Consider the following 23,940-nt stretch of genomic DNA (forward strand, 5'->3'; position numbering starts at 1 on the left):
CTATTTAGGTAACCTCAGTTTCTCCCATAGGAAACACTTCGCCCCCAGTTTGAAGCAAAATATTACAGGATGGAGGTGATAAACCCCATCACAGGGAAACCAGAGCCTCATCAGCCTTCATCCGACAAAGTCACACGCCTTCTTGTGTCTGTCTCAGGAATCTTCTTCATGGTAAAATATAGACATCTGTATCAAAATGTTGTGGGACTCCAGGTTTAGAAAGATAATCCAACATACTAGCTCATTTTGTTCTCCTAAGAATGCAAAAGAAAATTACCCTTTTCAGTATCACACACACACATAAACACACATAAACACAGACACACACACACATATACTACATATAATTCGAAAGCACAGCCAGCCTTGTGACATTTCCTTACAGTATCTCAGCATCTCTTTGAATAAAACACTGGAAAAACAGTCACCTTAAGACGGAAATTCTTAGATTTGGCCTCTACAAGCAAAATATCTGCTTAAAACTAAGCCATCTATCTGAAAGAGGATCTTTGGACAGAATTTGCACTTTAGTGTGATAGCTGTTTTCTGTATTAAAACAGCTTAACTATTTCTTGTTTCTGTTTTGGTTTCATTTATTCCCTAATTTATTTATTTCATTACATATAGTCCTTGGTTGCTGGGGATGGAAATGAGGCTTTACACATGCTAGGTACATACTGTAGCAATGAGTTGCTATTTATTCATTTAATGTACCAAATAAAGTTTTTACTTAGCACAAGATACATGATGTTTTGAAGTGTACTTACAAATGTGATGCTTAAATCTAGCTAATTAAAACTATGTTGCCTCATGGCATTTGTGTGTTTAAGTTTAAAGCTTACATTGTTGTCTAACTCTAGTTTCACATCCTTCCTTAAAGGGGACAACATAATCTATGGATTTTTTTTTCCCAGAAAGAGAATTACCTTCAACGTTTGGAGTATGAATTTGTGGTTTACTTGTCATTTTTTAGTAACACAAAAGACAAGGTGTCCTCGCTGCTCCCCTCCCTTGTTCTCTCTGCAGATCTCCTTGGTCATCACAGCGGTGTTTGCAGTTGTAGTGTACCGCCTGGTTGTCATGGAACAGTTTGCTTCATTCAAGTGGAACTTCATCAAACAGCACTGGCAGTTTGCTACATCTGCTGCTGCTGTCTGTATCAATTTCATAATCATCATGCTGCTGAATCTTGTAAGTATTTGTGGCACTATTCTTCAATAGGCATAAAGACAGTGAGAAAAGATTATTCTTCCTTAGTGTTGAAACGTGTGTGTGTGTGTGTGACACTACAACAGTTTTTAATGTGTTGGTTTTGGTAGGAAGTGAATTAAGTCAAAAGGACTATGTGTTGTTGACATGAGGATGACTGCATCAAAGACCTCAATGCTTTAGACCCATCAGAAATGGCAAAGCCCTACCTGCTACTATGCTCAAGGTTCAAATGCAAATGTCCATAGTATGTGCAAAACTTTCTCCCCAAAGATGATTGCAACCTAAAGACTGATCTCCTACAGAGATTGCTCCTGCTGGGACCAGCCAAACCTGCCTCCCTTTTCAACTATATATAATAAGCATGCTAAGCATCTAGGATGCTGTAGCTTGGCCATCTGAGAGCCCAGTCTAATTGATCACAGTATTTCCTCCCAAGTAGCTGTATGTTTGTCTTCTCTTCATTACCTTTCCATCCAACTGAGGTTAATCTTTCCAGGATGTAGGAATTTACTGTCTTTGGCTCTACATGATCATTCTTTCAGGTTACTATGTAATAATTTCTAAAAGGAGCATCTTTGTTTCAAAAATCACATGTATGTATGAACTCATAATTGAATGTCTATTTATGAAATAACTTCATGATGCCTGGTCTAGTTCTTCAGAGCTTTTGTCAATAAAAAGCAATGTTTTCTGAACATATAAGATACTAATGACAAATTAAAGAGAATTTAATTCTTTGATCAATCCCCTAAAGTAGATTCCATGTCCGGTATATTAGTGAAGAAACTGAGATTCAAACAACTTAAATAAATTGCCTCAAATCGCTCTCTCTCTCTCTCTCTCTCTCTCTCTCTCTCTCTCTCTCTCTCTCTCTCTCACACACACACACAGACACACACAGAGTGTTATTAAAAGTATATTTTAGAGGGAATTTTTATAAATAGCTTTGAAATACTCAAATCATGATATTACATTAGGGATTTTACACTTATATTCAATTGTCCCTGACACTGATATGACAAAATTTACCAGGAAGGACTGGCAAGAAAAGACTTTGGGAGAAAATGAATAGCCACTGTGAGAAATGAGCAAATTTTACTTTCAGATGAAAGCTACCACTTTTAAAATAAATTCTCTTATTCCATTTTAGTTTTATCTATAAAAGAGAATGTCATTTATATATACTATCCCCAAACACTCCATAAAATCATGTCTGTTACTAAACCATACAGTGTTCACTAAACATTAAAAAAACTCAATACTAAATAATTTTTAATTCTGAAAATTAATGTAGAATATATTCAAGGAGATAGCAATTAATCTGATTTTAAAAATACGTCTGCTAATGTTAGGTGCTTTTGACCCTTTTTCCAATTCACCTGAATATACAGGATTAGTTTAAGAGCTTAATACAAATAAAGACACACTAAATTGTCAAATATTATTTTATAAAAATGTTCATCTGACTATCCAAAGGCTACCTTTTATTATTTTCAGGTCAAAGTCAATACGCAGCTTTAAAATGTGCTTATGAAGGACTGAGCCTAAGTAAAGTTATTCTTCTAGTCTAATGTGCTTTTCAGCTCTAATCTGAATGCACTAAACTATAAAATGTAGGCATGGGAAAATATTTTAAACCACCAAACGTTTGTCTTAAATAGGGAGACTTTTAGGCTCTTTAGGGAATTTAGGGTATTCCACAAACTGTGTGCTCTTCTGGAACATTCATTCTTTTTTGATCCTGTCTGAATACTTGTTGTGAGCTTTGTTTCTGGATCCAATGTAAATTTTGAATTTTTTGGCTTAGTAAATGAGACCCTGCTTTATTGAAACCAGTTTTTCCTTTCTTTTATCTAAAGCCTCACCTTCCTCTGTCCCTGCCACCCTCCCTCCCTCCCTCCTTCCTTCCCTGTCATGTCAGCATTCCAACATGAAGAGCCACTTTCTCTGGTCCAGCACTTTGCTAAGTCACACCCCCAGTTTCTTGGTTCACAGAGCTTTCTCTGTCTGAAATGTTCTTTTTTTTCTTTATGTATCCTTGGAGAATATCTCTTCATCACTGAAAATCCTCTGTACAGCTTTTTCTGGGTTCCATATGTAGAATAGAATTATCTCTTTGTTTTTACTCTTGTCATGAGGTCCTTGAACTGCCTGTTGTTCCCATCCATGGGAACCTCTAGAGGAGTTAAACAATATCTTTGTGAACATCGTTTTGTTGCTTGTTTTAATACTTCTTTCCCACCATTAAAATATTGAGTTCACTTAGCTGAGGCCATAGTTTCTTCTTCCTGTTGTTGTTTGTTGGTATATTTTAATCTAGATCCCCAGGTCTCTTTTTAATACTGGAACAGCATTTAAAATATATCCTTTGAGCAAACTGCATGGATTTTACTTTCCAAATATTCTAGTATCCTGGCTACTATGTGAACAAGCTAATTTTGTTACTAGCATTGTATTCTCAGTGTCTTTCAAGTCTGCAGCATATATTTTAGTTTAAACTATACCAAAGGCTGTACTTCTGCTGACACATGCACATTTTTAGAAGAAGTATATCATGGCATCTCTAAATAAATTTTCAACTGAGAAAAAATACATTCTACTGTAATCAAAACTTAAATGTAATTCCATATACTAACCATGAAAATAATTTTAGAAGTGTGTCCTAAACTATGTATCAATTAGCCTGCAGAATCTCCTTTGTGGAGTTAGGAAAACTGCATTTAAAACAAACATTCTAAAATACCTTGTTTTATTCAGTCCCTAAAATAACTAATTTGTGAGACATAAAATAATACTGACACACAGCCAATATGAGAAAATGCATCTTCAAAAATTAAATCACAGGTAATCCAATTTCAAATATACATCTTAAAATCTGGAAAGATGGAACTCGAAGAAATAGCTGTTTCCTAGGCTCACCCTTTTCTAACTTATTACTCTATTCATATTGCTGTTGATACCATAGCTCCTATTACATATGGAAACATGCCCAAAAGTGTTGTGAAGAAAAGTGTGAAATTGTTCCAAAAGTATATATTATTGCTACCTGACAGTTAGGCCTTACCTAACTGATTTTGTTGTATTATAGTAAAACAACAGTTGCTTGGCATTGTAATTAAAGAACAAAAACAAAAAACAAAAAAAAGAAAAGAAGGAAGGAGCGAGGGTGGGAGATGGAAGGGAAGGAGTCAGAAGGAAGGAAGATCTGAGCAGATGTACTTCTGTGCTTTGAGACTTCCAGGAGTAAGTCACCTAAGCCTTTGCTACAAAGTCAGTGAAAGAATGACCTCCTTTGAGTTACTTCTGTGATCATAATATGTGTTTAGTACACAGAGTATATAATAATGTGGCAGGGCATTCGGATATTTTAGCTAATGTGAATCATCCACATTAGTTCTGTAGTCCTCTCCTTCTTGGACTTCTAATTGTAGAGACCAGAACATATATTCCCATGTTTCCTTCAAGGATTCAATCACTGCAACAGAAAATATACATTTGCCTTTCCTAAATGGGTAGGAATCTCTTCACCAATTATGTCAAATATATTGCTATAGAATAGGGTGGGTCAAAGATTTGAGCCACACCTCTTAACTTGGAAAGTAATTCATTGTAAATGTTGTATTTAGTAAAAGGCTGGACTGGGACTGAAAAAGCATGGGATAAAACCGGTCTCTCTGAACGGGGCAGACAATGAGGGCTGACTGAAGAGCCAAGGACAATGGAACTGGGTTTTGATCCTACTGCATATACTGGCTTTGTAGGAGCCTAGTCTGTTTGGATGTTCACCTTCCTAGACCTGGATGGAGGGGGGAGGACCTTGGACTTCCCACAGGGCAGGGAACCCTGACTGCTCTTTGGACTAGAGAGAGAGGGGGAGGGGAGTGGAGGGCAGGGGAGAGAAATGGGAGGTGGGGAGGAGGCAGAAATTTTTTTTCTTTTTTCTTTTACTTTCTTTTTTTTATTATTATTGAAAAAATATTTCCGCCTCCTCCCCGTCTCCCATTTTCCTCCCGCTCCCCCCACTCCTCTTCCCCTCCCCCCACAAAATAAATAAATAAATAAATAAATACACTTCAAAGCAAAAAAAAAAAAATCATGCCCATGCTCATAGTTTCTAGGAATCTAGAAGGTGTAGATACTAGGAGAGCAGTCTCTTAGATTCTTCAAGTCTGTTTAGAATTCATTTCCACACTTGTCTAATGTAGGGCATGGAAAGGGGCAAGGTACAATGAGAATAATATTTGCTTACTCATTCCTACTTCTGATATTTTCTATGCATACACATATAGAACAGTACATATTGTGTTAATAAATATTTCTACTTCGCTAAAAATGTATCCTCTTTGTAGATACTCTTTAGATACTTCTTTGAAGAATGCAAATTCCATCACTATATAAAATAGAATAATATTTATCTGCACACTCCTTTGCAGGCCTATGAAAAAATTGCATATCTCCTCACTAACTTAGGTAAGTTTGTTCCCTTATTTTACTTTAAGTACATAAATAAAACTGTGAATATTAGTCTTTAGATGTTTTGTGTATTTTACCATTTTTATGTCTTTAGTTATGCAAGAATTTGCAAATCACCAGAGAGAGGTGGGTTTATAAATGATATACATTAGACAACACAAGGTTGCAAAATAAGTCATCTGAAACTATCCACCAAGAAGCTAAAATACTTATTTATCATTACTTGGGAAACTTTTTCCCAGATTTCTCAGTTCTTTGCCCACCTTCATGTGTGTGTGTGATGTGTGTGAAGGAGGGATGTCATAAACATGCTGTGGCCTAAGTGTAGAGATCAGTGGAAAACTTCAAGAAACTGATTCAGTCATTCCTTCCATCAAGCAGAGTGTAGGCTATGGAGTGAGAACACACGGGTGGAAATCTGTGTTCTACAGATTATTCTAAGTTTGTTACAAAGTTGTGATCAATAGCCTTGCTTTTTGATACCTTAAAGCCGTTGCCTAAAACGAGGATCTCTCTCTCTCTCTCTCTCTCTCTCTCTCTCTCTCAGAATATGGGTGTTTGTTTGTGTGTGGGAGGAGGTTGGTTAAGACAATATTTCTCTATGTAGCATTGTTTCCTGGAACTTGCTCTGGAGTCTAAGCTGGCTTGCAATTTAAAGATCTACCTGCTTCTGCTTCCTGAGTTCAGGTATTGCAGGTATGCACCACCACAACCTGGTGAGGATAATATTTTCTAAGAATGTCATTTAGTAATACTGTATTACACACACACACACACACACACACACACACACACATATATATATATATATATATATATGAGTTTTGACCCATAATCCCTGAAAAAAACAGATAGTGGATAGGCTCTATAAAATCTACTTCCTGTTGAATAATACTGATTCATTTCTTTTTTATTGAATTTATTTTTTAAAAAACAATCTTTTCTCAAGAAGTCAAAATCTTGCTATTTGCTAATGATGATATGATCATTTTCATAAATGACCCAAAAAGTTCAACTAAGGAACTTCTATAACTCATAAACACCTCCAGTAATGTAGCAGGATACAAGATAAACTCAAAAAAGTCAGTAGCCCTCCTTTATACAGATGATAAATGGGATGAGAAAGAAATAAAAGAAACATCACCCTTCACAATAGCATAGAATATCTCAGCAAAGTGATATGGGAGTCCCCTCTTTGTGCTGTGATTACCATTAATGAATGAAGACCTATAGCAAGGCAGAATTTAGGTGGCAGGGAAAGCAAGGCTGAATGCTGGGAGAAAGAAGGGTGGAGTCAGGGGGGACACCATGTAGCCGCTGCTGGAGATAGACATGCTGAAACTTTGCTAGTAGGCCACAACCTCATGGTGATATGCAGATTAATAGAAATGAGTTAAATTAATGTAAGAGTTAGCCATTAAGAAGCTAGAGCTAATGGGCCAAGCAGTGGTTTAATTAATACAGTTTCTGTGTGATTATTTCGGTTCTAAGCTAGCTGGGCGGCCGGGAACCAACAAGGGGCTCTCTCCTTTCTCCAATAACAAAGAAGTGGAAGACCTGTTTGACAAGAACATTAAATCTTTGAAGAAAGAAATTTTAAAAAAATACACCAGAAAATGAGAAGATCTCTCATGCTCTTAGATAGGTATAATTAACATAGTAAAAATGGCAATCTTACCAAAAGCAATCTGCAGATTCAATGCAATGCACATCAAAATTCTAGCAAAATTCTTCACAGATCTTGAAAGAATAACACTCAACTTCATATGGAAAACCAAACAAACAAAAAAACCCAGCGAGCCAAAAACAGTCCTGTACAATAAAGGAGCTTCTGGAGGTATCACAGTCTCTGACTTCAAACTCTACTACAGAGCTACAGTACTGAAAACAGTCTGGTAATGGCAAAAAACAGACAAAAGAACCAATGAAACAGAATCGAAGACATGGATATCAATTCACACACCTGAATGAACACCTGATTTTTGACAAAGATGCAAAAAATATAAAATTGGGAAAAAATATTCAAAAAATGGTGATGACATAACTGGGTATCAACATATAGAAGAATGAAAATAGATTCATATCTATCACCATGCACAAAACTCAAGTTCAAATGAATTAAAGACCTGAACATCAAACCAAACACATCAAATCTCATAGAAGAGAATGTAGGAAGTATACTTGAACACATTAGCACAGGAGAGTATTTCCTAAATATAACACCAGTAGTGCAGACACTGAGAAAAACAATAAATAAATGGAACATCCTAAAACTGAGAAACTTCTGTAAAGCAAAGGACACGGTCAACAAAACAAAACAGCAGCCTACAGAATGGGAAAAGATCTTCACCAACCCTACATTGGACAGAGTGTTAATCTCCAAAATATACAAAGAACTAAAGAAACTGGCCATCAAAAGAACAAAGAATGCAATAAAAAAAATGGGATCTAGACCTACACAGAGTACTCTTCAACAGATGAAACTGGCTGAAAGACACTTAAGGAAATGTTCAACGTTCTTAGCCATCAGAGAAATGTATATCAAAACAACTCTGAGATTCCATCTTACTCCTATAAGAATGGCCAACACCAAAAACACTAATGACAACTTATGCTGGAAAGGATGTAGGGTAAAGGGGACACTAGCATTGCTGGTGGGAATGCCAGCTGGTATAGCCCTTTAGATATCAGTATTGCATTTTCTCAGGAAATTAGGAAACAACCTACCTCAAGATGCAGCAATAGCACTTTTGGGTATATAGCCAAAGAATGTTCACTCAAACCACAAGGACACGTGCTCAACTATGTTCATACCAGCATTATTTGCCATAGCCAGAACCTGGAAACAACCTAAATGCCCTTCAATAAAGAACAGATTAAAAAAAAAAAAAAAAAAGATGTGGTTCATTTACACAATGGAGTACTATACAACAGGAAAAATGACATCTTGAAATTTGTGGGCAAATGAATGGATCTAGAAAACATCATATTGAGTGAGGTAAACAGGACCCTGGAAGACAAATATAATATGTACTCACTCATAAGTGGGTTTTAGACATGAAGCAAATAAAAACCAGGCTATAAAATCCCAGAGAACCTAGTCAACTAAGACCCTAAGAGAGGCATACATGGATATAATCTACATGGGAAGTAGAAAAAGACAAGATCTCCTGAGTAAATTGGGAACATGGGGAGCATGGGAAAGGGAAAAGAGGAGGGGAAAGAAGGGAAGGGAGTATAGAAAAATATATAGCTCAATAAAAGCAATAAAAAAAGAAAAGAAAGAAACAGAGACGCTCCAAAGAAAGTAATTCATGTTAATAATAGTATTGGTCTATGACTGTGAAAGATGATTTCTAATAAACATTTTTCTTTTGTTAAAAGCAAAATAAAACAATCTTTTCCAATTTTACATCATATCCCAGTTCCCACTACCTCTCCTGCTCCCTCTTCCCCCACCTTCTCCCCACTCTAGCCCCCCATTCACTCCCAAGAGAAGGTAAAGTAAGGTAAGGGATCAAGGGAAGTCAACAAAGTCTGACATATCACTTTGAGGCACGACTGAGGCCTTCCACCCTATATCTAGGCTAAGCAACGTATTCCTCCAAAAAGAATAGGCTCCAACATTCAATTCAAGCACTAGGGATAAATCCTGGTCCTGCTGCCAGTGGCCCCACATACTGTCCATGTCACACAACTGTCACCCATAGTCAGTGGGCCAAGTTTGGTCCTATGCAAGTTCTCCCATTATTAGTCAAGAGGCAATGATCTCACACTAGCTCAGGCCAGCTGTTTCAGTAGGTATCCACATTATGGTCATAACCCATTTGCTCATATTATCGCACCTCCCTCTCTTGGGCTGGTCTCCATTAGTTCGGTCCAATGCTTAGTTGTGGATCACTACATATGCTTCCATCAGTTGATATATGAAGGTTCTATGATGAAAGTTAAGGTAGTCATCAATCTGATTACAGGAGAAGGTCAGTTCAGGTACCCTCTCCACTATTGCTTAGGGTCTTATCTAGGGTCATTTTTTTGGATTCCTGAGAATTTCCCTAGTACCAAGTTTCTGGCTGGTTCCTTTTATCTCTATTTTTTAATGTCTTTCTTGTAAAAGACTTTCTGAAGTGCTAGTAAATAATGATACTCATTCACTTAAAATTTTGGATTACATTTGTTTAGTGTGTGTGTGTATGTGTGTGTGTGTGTGTGTGTGTCTATTAGAGTCAGTTTCTTGTTCCCACATTGTGGGCTCCAGGAATTGATCCCAGGTGCCTGAATTGGCAGTAAATACAACAAAACAAAAACTGATACATGTGGGACACTGTAACAAGAAGGGCCAGGCCTGCTTGTTTGTTGTTGGGGTTTTCTGTCCTGCCCGGTTCCCCACAGCCAGCAAGTTCCAAAGAAAATCACACAAAGATCTCTGTAAGTTATAAAGCTGATTGGCCCATTAGCTCTAGCCTCTCACTGGCTAACTCTCACATCTTGATTAACCCATTTTTCTGATCTATGTTAGCCATGTGGCTCAGTACCTTTTTTCAGTGGGGCAGATCACATTCTGCTGCTTCGGTGGTCTGGGCAGGAGTGGGAGGAATCAACTTCCTCCTTCACAGAATTCTTCTGTTCTCATTACATTATTTCTGCTTCCTGTCTGGTCTTCCAGCCTATATTTCCTACCTGGCCAATCAGCGTTTATTTATAACATGATTGGCAGAATACGGACAATTCTCCCGCACCAGGACACTTCCTGTATATTGTCAGCTGGTTACCAGACCTATAGAATGGAAAAGATTCTGTCCTTTGAAAAAAACCCAACTGTTAGAATTTTAGATAGTGTTTTAGATTTGACAACTTCCCTCAGAGTCATGTTTACCTCTGTTCGGTCTACCTTGTCTGCTGACTCAGAAAAATAGCTATGGTTTTCAGAATATACATGTGTATACAATATTTCTTCTTGGATCCACCAAGTCATATCTTTATTGATCTGTGATCTGATAAGCATGTCTCAGCATTCTTTTGGGGAATTTTTATTCTTCAACTACTACCTCATGCTCAGACTTCGGTTTAAGGCTCCTCTGCTGATCTAGCTAGTTACTTGATTTTAATTATTTTTTCGATTTTTAGGAAACAGACCTGACCATCTGCTGGCTTCTCCTTTATCCTAGTCTCATTAGGTTTTATGCTTCCACACTAATATCTATTTGAATACTTAGTTCTGGGGGATTCAAAAAGGAGCCATCTGAATATGTATATTGCAAATACTTAAAATAGTGAAGAAAGAAATTAAAGAGAAAACAAATAAAAGAATATGGAGGAGAGAAGTTCATTTCTTGACATTCTTATTGTGAGCATAACTTTTAATAGCTGAACAATCTCTCCAGCCCAAGGATTATTTCTTAAACAGTTATATAATAATAGATTCATTCTCCTGCTTCCCCTATCAAAATGAACGAAGGCTATATTCGAAGATTCTGTCTTGCCAATGACTACAATTAGAAAGGTTCTTTTGTTTTAGGTTTTTTTGTTTGTTTGTTTTTGTTTTTTGAGTCAGGTTCTCACTAGTGGCACTACCTACCTGAAACTCACTAGTAAATCAATTTGACCTTGAAATTACAAATATCAACTTGGCCCTGCCTCCTGGGGATGGGATTAAAGGCATGTGATAGATTTGGTTCTTTTCTTATTATTTTTTCGATGCAGTTTGATAATTGAAAATTTGAGTGTTAGTTCCATTTCATCAGTGTAGACCAACTGCCCAACAAACCTCAAAGTGTGCATTAAATGTGAATCATCTGTCTGTTGCTCTTTTCAAAGCTCTCTTCTATCCCATACCTATGTTGATTTCTTTTAAGATATTCCATCTCCAGAACAGAAATTTGCAAAAAGAATGGCTAAGGGGAAGGGGGGCTGTAACTTATAGGAAAAAGAATAGCTAATTGTTCTAAGTAGCAGTAATGTCAAAGTTTTACCTTTTTAAAAAAAATTTTATTGCTTTATAAATAATACTATTCAAAATTACCACTTCCTCCCCTCCTCCCATTTCCCTCCCACTCGCCCACTCACCCTCTTCCTTCCCCTTCCAGCCCTAAGAGAGGGCAGGTACCCTGCCCTGTGGGAAGTCCAAGGCCCTCCCACCTCCATCCAGGCCTAAGAAGGTATACATCCAAACAGACTAGGATCCCAAAAAGCCAGTACATGCAGTAGAAACAAAATCCAGTGCCATTATCATTGGCTTCTCAGTCAGCCCCCATTGTCAGCCACATTCAGAGGGTCCTGTTTGATTCCATGATTGTTCAGTTCCAGTCCAGCTGGCTTTGGTGAGCTCCCATTAGATCAGGCACACTGTCTCAGTGGGTAGACCAACCCCTTGCTGTCCTGAATTCCTTGCTCATATTATCCATCCTCCTGCTCTTCATATGAACCTTAGGAGCTCAGTCCAGTGCCTCCAATGTGAGTCTCTGTCTCTAACTCCATCCTTTGCCATACGAAGTTTCTATGGTGATATTCAAGATATTCATCGGTGTGACTATGGGACAAGGCCAGTTCAGGCACCCTCTCTTCTGCTGCCCAAGGACCTAGGTGGGGACATCCCCATGGACACCTGGGAACCCCTCTAGAGCCAAGTCTCTTGCCAACCCTAAAATGGCTCCCTTAATTAAGATATCTTCTTCCCTGCTCCCGTATGTATCGGCCCTTCCTCCATCTCAACCATCCCGCTCCCCCAAGCTCTCCCCATTCCTTCCCTCCTCCCTTCTCTCTTTCCCTCTCCCCTTCCCCCACCCCACTCCCACTTCCACCCCCATGCTCCCAACGTTTGCCCAGCAATCTTGTCTGCCTCCAATTTCCAGGAGGATATATATATATATATATATATATATATATTTTTTTTTTTTTTTTCCCTTTGGGTTCACCTTATTAATTAGCTTCTCTAGGATCGCGATTCCCGGAAACAAAGTCAGCCAAGGCATGAAAGTATAGGCTTCCCACTAGCTTGGTTCAACAGTCTCTGTGGATTTCCCCATCAGGATCTTGACCCTCCCCCTTGCTCATATAATCTCTCCTTCCTCTCTTGGTTGGGACTTCTGGAGATTGGCCTGGTGCTTGGCTGTGGATCTCTGCACCCGTGAACTCTAGACTGACAGCTGGCGAGCCTGCATGGAACCAACCGTGCCCTCTGCATGTGTTCAACGGTTGTGTAGCTTGGTTTATTTGAGGGGCCCCTTGCAGTGGAACCAAGGTCGTTCTCTGGTTCATGAGCTGGCTTTTTGGACCCCATTCCCCATGGTGGGATGCCTTGTTCAGCCTTGATGCAGGGAGGGCGGGACTGATCCTGCCTTATTTTAATGTGCCAAGCTTTGTTAACTTCCCATAGGAGACATTACCCTTTGGGAGAAGAGTATAAGGTGGGGAAGGTTGAAGAGGGAGCAGGAAGAGGGATGAGAATGGGAACTGAGGTTGGTATGAGAAATGAATAAAAAATTTAAAATAAAAAGAGAAAGTAAAGGCATAATCAGAAGTCAAAATGAATCATGTCCTTACCATCTTAAAACTCAGAAACCGCCTCATACACACAGAACAAAATTTTAAAATAAATTAACATTTTAAGTAACCTAATTTATGACTGTTGATGATCTAAAATAGTACATTTATCAGCCGGGCGGTGGTGGCGACACCTTTAATCCCAGCACTCGGGAGGCAGAGGCAGGCGGATCTCTGGGAGTTCGAAGCCAGCCTGGTCTACAAGAGCTAGTTCCGGGACAGGCACCAAAGCCACAGAGAAACCCTGTCTCGAAAAAAAAAAACCAAAAAAATAAAAAGTAGTACATTTATCACCAGTAGTTAATTTATTATCAATAACTAGGTGCATTAAGGGAAAGTTAAGAAATAATTTGGCCATAAGTGCATTATCCAAGAAAACAATATTTATGTTGTCAAAATTTAGAATTCATTTTCTGTTCCAAGTTAGATGCTTATTCAAAAGTAGCCAGAATTTATTCCATGAAAGGATATTATAAAATCTTTGTTTTATTCCTTGTAGTAGAGAACCTAGGTTCATATTAAAAATCCTAATCATGAAAGTAAGCCCTTTTTGTTATACTTAATGTTACATAGCAAGTTATTCCATGTGTTGGTAAGATTGAGGTACAGTGCTCAAGCTCAAAGTCAACATCAGAGGCAACTATATCAGTTCATATAAAGATACTAGAAGAAATAATCCATCGGGGACTAGTATAAAGATCTCTCCTGAAAAGCCTTCATGTAATCTTCTTAGTCAAACTATATAAAAAACAGAATAGTACACATTGAATCATTTTTACTTCTCAGAATGATTTTCCCCAATTAAAACTTAGCAATCTAGACTTTTTGGTCATTCCAAATATGACCTATATGGAGCTTTTATTGATCCAAAGAAATTTTTCCATACCTGACTCTTCCCAAAATAGTATTATATATATATATATATATATAATTTTTCATCTATTTCTATTTTGTAATCTGTATAAGTTCTCTTTTACCTTTTCTTTGCAAGACTGAAAAACTTTTAAAGGTAGAACACTGAGAAATTTGTATTCACCTCACGTATGTCAATATTTTGTGTTTCTTATAGAGTATCCTCGAACAGAATCAGAATGGGAAAACAGCTTTGCCTTGAAGATGTTTCTTTTTCAATTTGTCAACCTGAACAGTTCTATCTTCTATATTGCATTCTTTTTGGGAAGGTTAGTTAACTTTACACATCCTGCCATTGCCAGGGAGGAAACAAAACACAAACATCTCTGTTGCCAATTAGGTAATAGAAGCAGAGAATTCTTACCTCTGTCTTAGAAGATTATGTAATAATTTTTGCATGTTTTCTTACTCTAGTAACCTCTGACAGTTACTACTTAAATTTTGAATGAGCATACACACATACACACACATGAAAGAGACAGAGAGAGAAGAAAAACACCATCTATGAGTTATCATCTAATTATAACTAATTAATATTTAAATTAGAAGAAAATAATTTTATATATCCCTGAGTTATGATTTCTTGATGTGTAAACCAGAATTTTAATTATATTTTTCTCCTTCAATCTAAAATTTGAGAAACAAAAAGCACAAATTGAGGAGCTCAGTTTGCTAATTGGTTAGCCCTCCATCCACATGGTTCCATGGGAACATTCAGAAGCTAGAAACAATTTGAACAAAACCATTCAGTACATTATGATGATATTCATTAGCCTGACCCATACAGTATTAAAATTCCTCATGAAACAAAGTATTGAATATCATCAGCTTGATGTATCTACACTTTCTCTACTCATTGGTACTGAGTTCATTCTGCACTTTCTCCTTTTAAAGTCAGTTACTTTGATGTTGTTTGAGCACAGCAAATATCAACTGGAGGGGACAAATTGCACCAGTGAACAATTATGGCTGCCCACACAAGCACTCTGTGTGATGCATCAGCAGGTGAACTTCACTTAATTGCTAATGAATTCAAACACTCTTTACAGATTCGTAGGCCACCCAGGAAAATACAATAAACTTTTTGAGCGATGGAGACTGGAGGAAGTAAGTAATCCCATGAGAGTGGGTGTGTGGATGGGTATGGATACAGGCCAGTGACTGTGGGAGGTAATGGGCTGAGGAAGAAAAATATCCATGAGTGTTAGAGGCAAATTTTGAAAGAGAAAAGATTTTTGTGTTCAAAATGGAAGCAACTACATTAAAAAAAAAAGAAAAAAGAAAAAAAAAGATGCTTTTAGACTTAAACACCAATATACGGGCCTCTTTCCTCATTGTTTTTAAATAATTTTTTCTTGTTTGTTTGTTTGTTTTCTATTTATAAGCTCCACAAATATAATCCCACAAGTTTACACATTTTGGAAAAGTATTTTTATCTATTGAGTGAGTTTCCAAATGTAATATGTTAGGTTTCCTTTGATGAATTGAAAATTCAGTCTAAAATAAAACATAAAATAAACTTCTGTGCACATGTCCTGAAAGCTCATATTCTTTATGGATTTGCAAAACGTATGACCCACAGAAACAAAATGAAGGGGTAGGTTCACTGTTCCCTCATGAGCCTTCATGAGGCTGAAAGATTGTCCCTCAAAAAGTCAGCACACAGAGTGTAGAGTTGCTTTGTCATGCTTTAGCCAACACAAGGATGGGAAAGGATCTAACTAGTCAAGGGATACCTTTGATTCTGGTTTCTTTGGTGGCAAGCAAGTTGAGAAATACTGTTTTTTTTTTATGTGTGTCTATGGTTATGATATATTTCTCTGTATGCTCTTCCTGTTCACTTTCTGTGCTTATTAATTCATAAACTAATATAATTTGAATCTGACATTTCAAATTGCCTCAAATTTTAATTTTCCCCCAATAGCTCATTTTAGAAAAATATTTAACATTTATCAAATGAAAATGATAAATCTTTTGTTTTGTTCTTGTAGTTTGCTTAGGACTTGTTGTTGTTGTTGTTGTTAGTTTGATTTGAAAAAGAGTCTCACCATCCACGATGGCTTTGAACTAGCTATGCACCCGATAACTAGTTCAAACCCCTGGCCTTCTTGCCTCAACCTCCCAAATGATGGGATCATATGAGTGCACCATTATAACTAGCTTAAACTGTATTTAAATGTATATAAACCATTCTCATTGTATTTATTGAGAATTTCTTCTCAATTCTAGGAACATAAAATAACTCCTTTTTAATAATTTTCTAATATTGTGACATTTTCTAATTAAAAACTTGCTTTTGTATAAAGAATAATCAAATATTTTCTACCAAATAGAAGCTGCACATTTAATATCAAAAGGAGACTCTAGATTTATGAAAGCCTAATTTTATAATTGTGTCTATGTCTTGTCTGTGTTTTCTTGACCAGAATTTTGTTCATTCTCTCAGTCAAAATGATTTTCATGATTCCTTTGTAAAAATCCAATGAATAGAAGTTGTCTTTAATATGAGGTTATAATATAGAAAGAGTTGAGAAAAGATTACAGAAAAAAATGAAGGAAGAAATAATTCTTTTTCTCTATTAAATAAAAAGTTCATCAAAACCACAGGGAGTCCTCAATTTTATTCTTTCCAGATTGTTTTAGAAATTCTCTCTATACATTAATGAAGCCTAAAACTTCCTAGGAATAAATGCTTTACAATAAAAAGCTAGACTCAAATGTTAATTACCCTTGCAATTTGTACTTTGCCCTTTAGTCATGACTCATGACTATCTAGTTATCCATGCTAAATTGGCAGTAGTAATGACTATGTTGCCAAATTATTTATAGGTAAGCATTAATTTACAAAATGCAACAAGTACAACCCTAGACTCTGAGAGGATCTTCACAAATTGTTGCTGATACTTATCACTCTTATGGCTCCATCTTTATAGTTGTAGTATTCTGTGGCCAAAGACAGACAAAGGTTGAGTGCCATGATATATTTCTAAAATCCCAACACTTGAGAAGACAAAAAGTGAAGATGACAAGTTGGAGACAAACACTGAGTACATAATGAATCACAAATCTACATAGGCTTTTACAAAGTAAGACTTTGAGGGTGAAGGAGAACACTAAGACCTTTATTAAGCCTTGGATTGCCTGGACCTCTTGGTTTTATTTTCAGTTTATTTTGTTCTGTTTATTCGTATGACTGTTAATTAATTTTTGTTGATACTTATGGCCAGGAATTATGCTCACCTCCAACAAAAGCCTGATCACCTTGGTCATCCCCTTCATAACTTAAGGCTTGCTTCTTTCAAAAGGGATTGACTGAATTAGTTGCAAAGTCTAAGGTGGGAACAGAGTGGCTATAGCCACAAAGATGCAGATTGATACCCTTGTATGGGCTATCACTATCATTAAAGTTGTTCAAATGCATGTTATTATTCTTAATTATGAAATTGTGGGGAATCTTGATTAATAACTGAAAACTCCAGAAAAAAATAATGATAATACTACTATCAGTAAACTCTTTCATAATCCTCCACATTTTCTATTACAGATGAGATATGTGTTGGTTATATTTACCATCAAAGGACTGAATATTGTAGGAAAATAGTAAAATTAGCATTGTAATTCATAATGTGCCTTAGAAATCTTCAATTATGGAGAGTGTCTGAAAATTAAGAATGAGTATTTACTCTGAATTTCTTCACATAAGAAGCAAATATGAGTACAGGGTCTATAACAGGCCTTAACTGATAGCATTAGTAATCATGAAGAATAGGATATAGTCATAAATAAACAAATGTTTTGTCCTTGAATTCTAATGTCCTATTTGCTAGAATTTGCCACTCAGAGAAAAGTCTTATCTGGGAATTTCAGCTCTTTCCTTTTTGAAATGGCAACAGGAAGACATAGCACAGTATTCTCATATGTAAAATTAAATTAAATTATGCATTTCAAATAAGAGGCACAATTGATAGGAATCAGTATAAAGAAAAATGATACAATTTGTCAAGTTTTATGAAGTAACTACATTGGATTTTTGGCTTTCACTATAGTTATGTAATATCTCACAAAAATATCATATAAATCCATTATTAAATTGTTTTAAATTGCTGACATTTATCAAGCACTTACTAAATACTGGTATATTCCAGAAAATTTTATTAAGTGCTCTTTCTATACAATTTCACTAAATCCTTATAGCAATATTATTGCTATATTAATTTTATGGATGAGTGGACAAAAAGCAGAGAAGTTTTATAATTTACTGAAAGTCACAAAACTGATGAAAGTATGATTCAAATAAAATTAGCATGGCTTCAAAATCTTGCTTTGGTCATTATTTCCAGCCACCATTGGGATGGGATATGAGCATAACCTTGTACATAGATTTTGCTGAGATGACCAATGACTGGTTCATATATTGAGATGGGTTTAGAGTGAAAATTCTAAAGTAGGTGAAGCAAAGGGACATGGAGTCTGACAGTCTTTTCTAGGCCCTAGTTTCCTCAAAGTAAGTATCATAACCAAAGGCACTCAGTCTCCCTACCACCTTCCCCCCACACATTCTCACCAAAAGTGAGAAAATCTCATTCTTGCTTAGGTCTTTTGCACACTGATCCATGACTGAATATATATTCTAAGTATGAGATTTTTCTACCAAATGAAGTTTAGAGCATTTAAGCACTGGGTTTAGCCATCACAATGTGAATTGTATAAACTAACAAAGGCCATCATTTCTTGTTGTTCTCTATAATAAAGATAAAGATATTTATAAATTACAAATTTTTCAAGGCTCAATTTTAACAAAATCATTGTTGACTTGTTATTTTGACTTCGACATATTCTTTACAGGAATGATTCAATCATATATCTCTCATGTTTTTTTTTCTCACAATACTGTATGTGTGTCAAGCCTACATTCCAGCACAAGTGATATATTTGGTAAATAGAATTTATCTTTAACATGATGCCTTGTGGGAAGTAATTCTTCCTCAGACTCTGAGCAAATCAATTTGTCTTCAAGTCTCTCTACAAAAATAGAGAGCACCTTGTTGAGCTGTGATTGTCTCATATATCTTAGTAATTCGACTTCAGACATTCTATGGAACACACACATGGTATAATGTGAGGAAGAAGTCAGGTGTCATATGTTCATGATAGAAGGAAGAGGTGACCTGAAATTATTGAATCTGAGCCCTCCTATGTTATGAGCATGGCCATGCGAAAACCTACTCTTTGGTTCAGATTGTTGAGCTATTGGGCTAGAACAAGAAAAGCAGGCTCTTTTATGTCTTAATTATTCATTCCTTTTGAAGTCCCACTAGTACCAATTTGACAGAAATAGAAACTATGATCAAAGCCATAGGAACCCCCATTTTTATGAGCAGGACACGATCCGATTTCTAAAGATCCAGACCCACATTTTCCACCTGAATTGCCTTTATAGTGCAGTTCAAAGTAGCACATATTGGTTTCAGTAATCACTTAAATCGTATTTCTGTGAGTGAGTATGTGTGTGTTTCATTCCAATTTATTGAATCTAAACAACAGCAAAAACTTAGCACAGAGAAGAAAATTTTTATAAAAGCCCAGGCAAGGAGACCTACATGATCCAGTGATTTTCAAATCACTCGAGGTTACAAAAATACTGTCCAGAAGAGAAGAAAGTGGGGAGACAAGAAAGACATGCAGTGCAGTATGCTGATTGCCTTGTTCAGCAGCCCTTGAGGAGAGGGAGGAAATGACAATGGTGAGTGCTCTTTGCAACACACTATTGTTAGTTTCTTAGCTTTGAGCTAAAAGCGGAGAAATAGAGATCTTACTAAAATGTCTTAATTTTTTCAGAAAATCTAAAATTATTTGGAAATAGATCCTAGAAACAAAATCATAAACACATTTTCTTAATATCTTATTTATATCTTGTTTATAGATGTAGAACATTTGTTAGCATTTGTTAGCATTCATCATATGTGACCATGATTGACAGTTGGAAACAGCAAGTACTCACTGATAGCTAACCCAAATTCCATATGGTTACTGAAAATGTCATTGTACCTGTTTCCATTTTTTACATGGGAAAATGGGACCCAAATGTAAAGTTACCTTGCAGTTTCAAGTTGGAGATATTTGAAGCAGCTTGGGACACAGAGGGAGAAGTAGAATCTTTGCGGGGGGGGCAGGAAGCTTATGGCTCTTACCGTTCTGTTTTAGTGCCATCCTAGTGGCTGTCTGATAGACCTCTGCCTCCAGATGGGAGTCATCATGTTTTTGAAGCAAATATGGAACAACTTCATGGAGCTGGGATATCCGTGAGCATGCTATCTTTAGATGTGTTTTATAGAGAGTTATGATTTGGGGTTCGTGAGCAGTGAGATGATCGGTCAGCTCCCACTCTGCTCCTTACTAAATGTATGATTTCCTGTAAGTTCAGCCTTTCTGAGCCACAATTTTTACATCTTTAAGAAAAGATACATGGTTAGATCAACTTCAGGACCAGATGATGGGATTAAAAAAACTAATGTATGTAGAATACTAGTTCAGTTAGTTAGCTATTTTTAAACATTAGAAAAACAGAATCTTGAAAAGAAAATAGATTCTCTGTTGTCTTTGAGCTATCAACAGGTATAAGGTGGTAATAACATTGTTAAATTAAAAGGGCATCCTTTCCTTCCAAAATGGAACATTCAAGCAAAAGTTTTGGACAGAACAAAGTTTGACAAACCTTTTATGATGCCTTCTTCGTCTTACCTCTACAAAAATCATTAGAAGCAAACAGATGTGATAATATCCTGTGAGGACATTTTCATATGAAAGAAAAACTGATGAACTAATTCATGATATATACAGATTTACCCATTGATTAATGAGTAACAGGCTTACTCATCAAAATGAGAGAAGTAAACAGGCTTACTCATCAAAATGAGAGAAGTCCTATTAACACAGCAGCATGCTGAGTATTGGCTAACCTATGGGTAGACTTAGAGCATGGGTTCAGAATGATCTACTCCTGGTCTGAATTTTTTTCTCTGTTCCCTACTAATTTTGGTTAGAGTTTATGGTCATCTCTCTGATATTTTTTTTTTACTTGTGAAACAAGAGATTTGCAAAGACTAAATTAAATGACCCAATATAATTTAAATTTTAAATAACAAAATGCTTTGAAAGAGTGTATATTATATACAAATGTGAATATCTAATATATTTGTATAAATATATATGTATAGGTTATATAACAGACTCAATGAAATCTCTTCTACATAAAGCCTGCATGAGGAACGAAGGGCTAGAGTCCCTCATGTACTTGCTATGTTCGTTCTTCTCCTTTTCCTATCACTCTAAAATGTGTGGGATAGGAGGCATCATATAAACACAGCTGAGGAAATTAGACATCAAGTGTAGGGCATAGGATTTGACCTGCCATGAGCACTTCATAAATTCCAGCAGGGTGAAATTGTGGCCATTGTAGAACAGAAATGGATTCTTAGTAGCACCATCATATGTGATCTGCTGTGTTCATTGTTCATGTCTGACACTAACTGTAAACATGGCCTCACTCTGATGGTAATCTTGGATCATGGATGTCTAATACTGAGCAAAAATAACAAGATGGAATGGATCATCAAAGAAGTAGTTTTCAAATTTTAAACCACAATTTTCTATTCAGCTAAAACCTTAAGCAAAATCCATACAAATAAAATTTAAATAAGCAGATCGGTGTTAATTCTAACCTGCCTCCCCTTTTACATCTTTATGGGATTCCAAGGGCAACCTCCATGGGATATTGACTGGAGCACTGCTTCTTCCAATGGAATCTGAGTCTCCAATTACCTAAAATTAAGCCTTAGGTCTTGTTAACTGAATTGTGAAAATTTCTGTCATTCTAGAGTATCTTTTTTCAAAGTCTTAAGTAATACATTATGCAGAAGCCCATCACACTGCATACCAGGTTTTCTCTAGACTTCATAGTATCATGACGATTCCCAGGCTAGTGATAGAGAATTTTCACTTGTTTTCCAGGCCCCAAACAATGATTCATGTAAACAAATCTATTGCTGACATTTTTCCTAAACTGTAGTAGCAGAATGTTATCATTAGTGTTCAAACTTTTCATGTGTTTATAAACTCTAAGAAGTTAAGTGGCAGGATGGAGACCAGAACCTGTGACTCTTGCAACCTCATGTAGGCCCATTATTCCATGCAGAACATAATTTTATTCATAGCCACATGAACAGTCTAAACAACTAATAGAATATGAGCAATGAAGGACTCAGGCCTAAAGACAACAGGCGACATAGGAGTTTTTACAGGGGGAGGTAGAAGAAATGAATTTAGCTTAGTCAGTATCAAGGAATGGCTCAGTTTACTGGCAATGATTTAGTATCTAGATGTTTGGAGGATTTAAAAGTTCTAGAATGATAGGATTTAGTTAACGTTCACTAAATCTTTTTTAATTTGACTTTATAATTTAAAGATTTAAAACTTTGTAGAGTTTATATTTACTTTGTTTACACTTATTGAAAAATTAACACCACTATCTTCAGTTCCAAGAATACTTGATATAACAATAGATTATTTGAAATTTGTTATTTCCTAGTAAATATACACATTTTCCACAGATGCTTTAGTAACAGTTCACATATCCTTGGTCTGCTCTCTGATGCAGGTTAATCCAAAACTGGTGGTCACGACATAAAATCAAGCGGGGAATACAGGATGCTTCTATACCACAGTGGGAAAATGACTGGAATCTTCAGCCCATGAATATTCATGGACTGATGGACGAGTACTTAGAAATGGGTAAGGAGAGGCTTTTCTGCAGGACCATGTGGCCTATTGCTTTGTCTAGTTAACATGAGCTTTGGTTTAACGAAAAAATGGCAATAATGACAATTATTCTCCTTTTGCACTGTTCAATCTGAAACACAAGTGAACTTTATCCTAACAAAATCAGAGGTCTGAAGCACGTCCTGTGCACTCTCAGTAGTTAAAATGAGGTTATTATCACAATGAAGCCTCTAGTTTTTAAGCGGTATTTTTTTTTTTGAGATACAGTCTCCCTGTGTACTTAATACTGATCTTGAACTTGATGAATAACTCAGGCTGGCCTTGAACTCAGAATCCTCCTGTCTTAGTATCCCCAGTGATAGAATTATAGGCATGCATTACCACACCAGGTGGTTGAGCAAAGATTTTGATGAAAAATAAGAAAGCTAGATCAACTTTTCATAAAGAAAAATAATATCCTCTCAAAGAAAGTCACTGTTATAAAATAACATTTTTATTAATTCTTTAATATTTTCATACAACATATTTTTGCCGTATTCACTCCACAAACTCTTTCCAAATCCATTCTTTTCACATTCTAGAACCCAGTTTGAATTTCGGAAAGAATGTCATTAATTTATATTAAGAAAACATGGATTCCCAGTCCAGTTGTTGACGTATTTTCTGACCTTCAATATCCTGATCTACAAAAAGAGAAGACAGGGTAGTTGATCCTTTATGTTCCTGCCAGAGCCTTCAGGAAAATACGTATCTTTGCCTGTATTTTTGATATTTTTCCTCCCCCACCCTTTCTCCTACTCCCTATCTGTTTAATTCCTTTGCCATTATTCTCATATTATTTGTGGGCAGGAGGGGGAAAGTGGATGTTAAATATAGCCTTATATAGATAGAGTATAAGTTTTTAACATTCTCTAGACATCTACTCTTTAACAAGTTTACTTATCACATAAGATCAAAAGTTTCTTCAACTATAAAAATAAGAATATTTACTGGGCAGAGGTATTATTAAAGGTAATTCATCTA

At 36.3% G+C, this 23,940-nt stretch overlaps 1 protein-coding gene across 2 annotated transcripts in view; it reads left to right on the forward strand.

Annotated features, from left to right (window-relative positions):
• Positions 1-23,940, forward strand: part of Ano3 (anoctamin 3) — a 228,040-nt gene that overhangs the window by 190,322 nt on the left and 13,778 nt on the right. For both annotated transcript variants that reach the window (XM_057780213.1, XM_057780214.1), the window contains 7 exons: positions 31-171; positions 1,027-1,191; positions 5,646-5,682; positions 14,297-14,408; positions 15,189-15,246; positions 20,344-20,441; positions 22,796-22,929. In XM_057780213.1, coding sequence (XP_057636196.1) covers positions 31-171; positions 1,027-1,191; positions 5,646-5,682; positions 14,297-14,408; positions 15,189-15,246; positions 20,344-20,441; positions 22,796-22,929 — 745 coding nt within the window. The remainder of the gene's footprint in view (positions 1-30; positions 172-1,026; positions 1,192-5,645; positions 5,683-14,296; positions 14,409-15,188; positions 15,247-20,343; positions 20,442-22,795; positions 22,930-23,940) is intronic.

This window comes from Chionomys nivalis, chromosome 9 (genome assembly GCF_950005125.1).
Source record: "Chionomys nivalis chromosome 9, mChiNiv1.1, whole genome shotgun sequence".
Classification (NCBI taxonomy): domain Eukaryota; kingdom Metazoa; phylum Chordata; class Mammalia; order Rodentia; family Cricetidae; genus Chionomys; species Chionomys nivalis.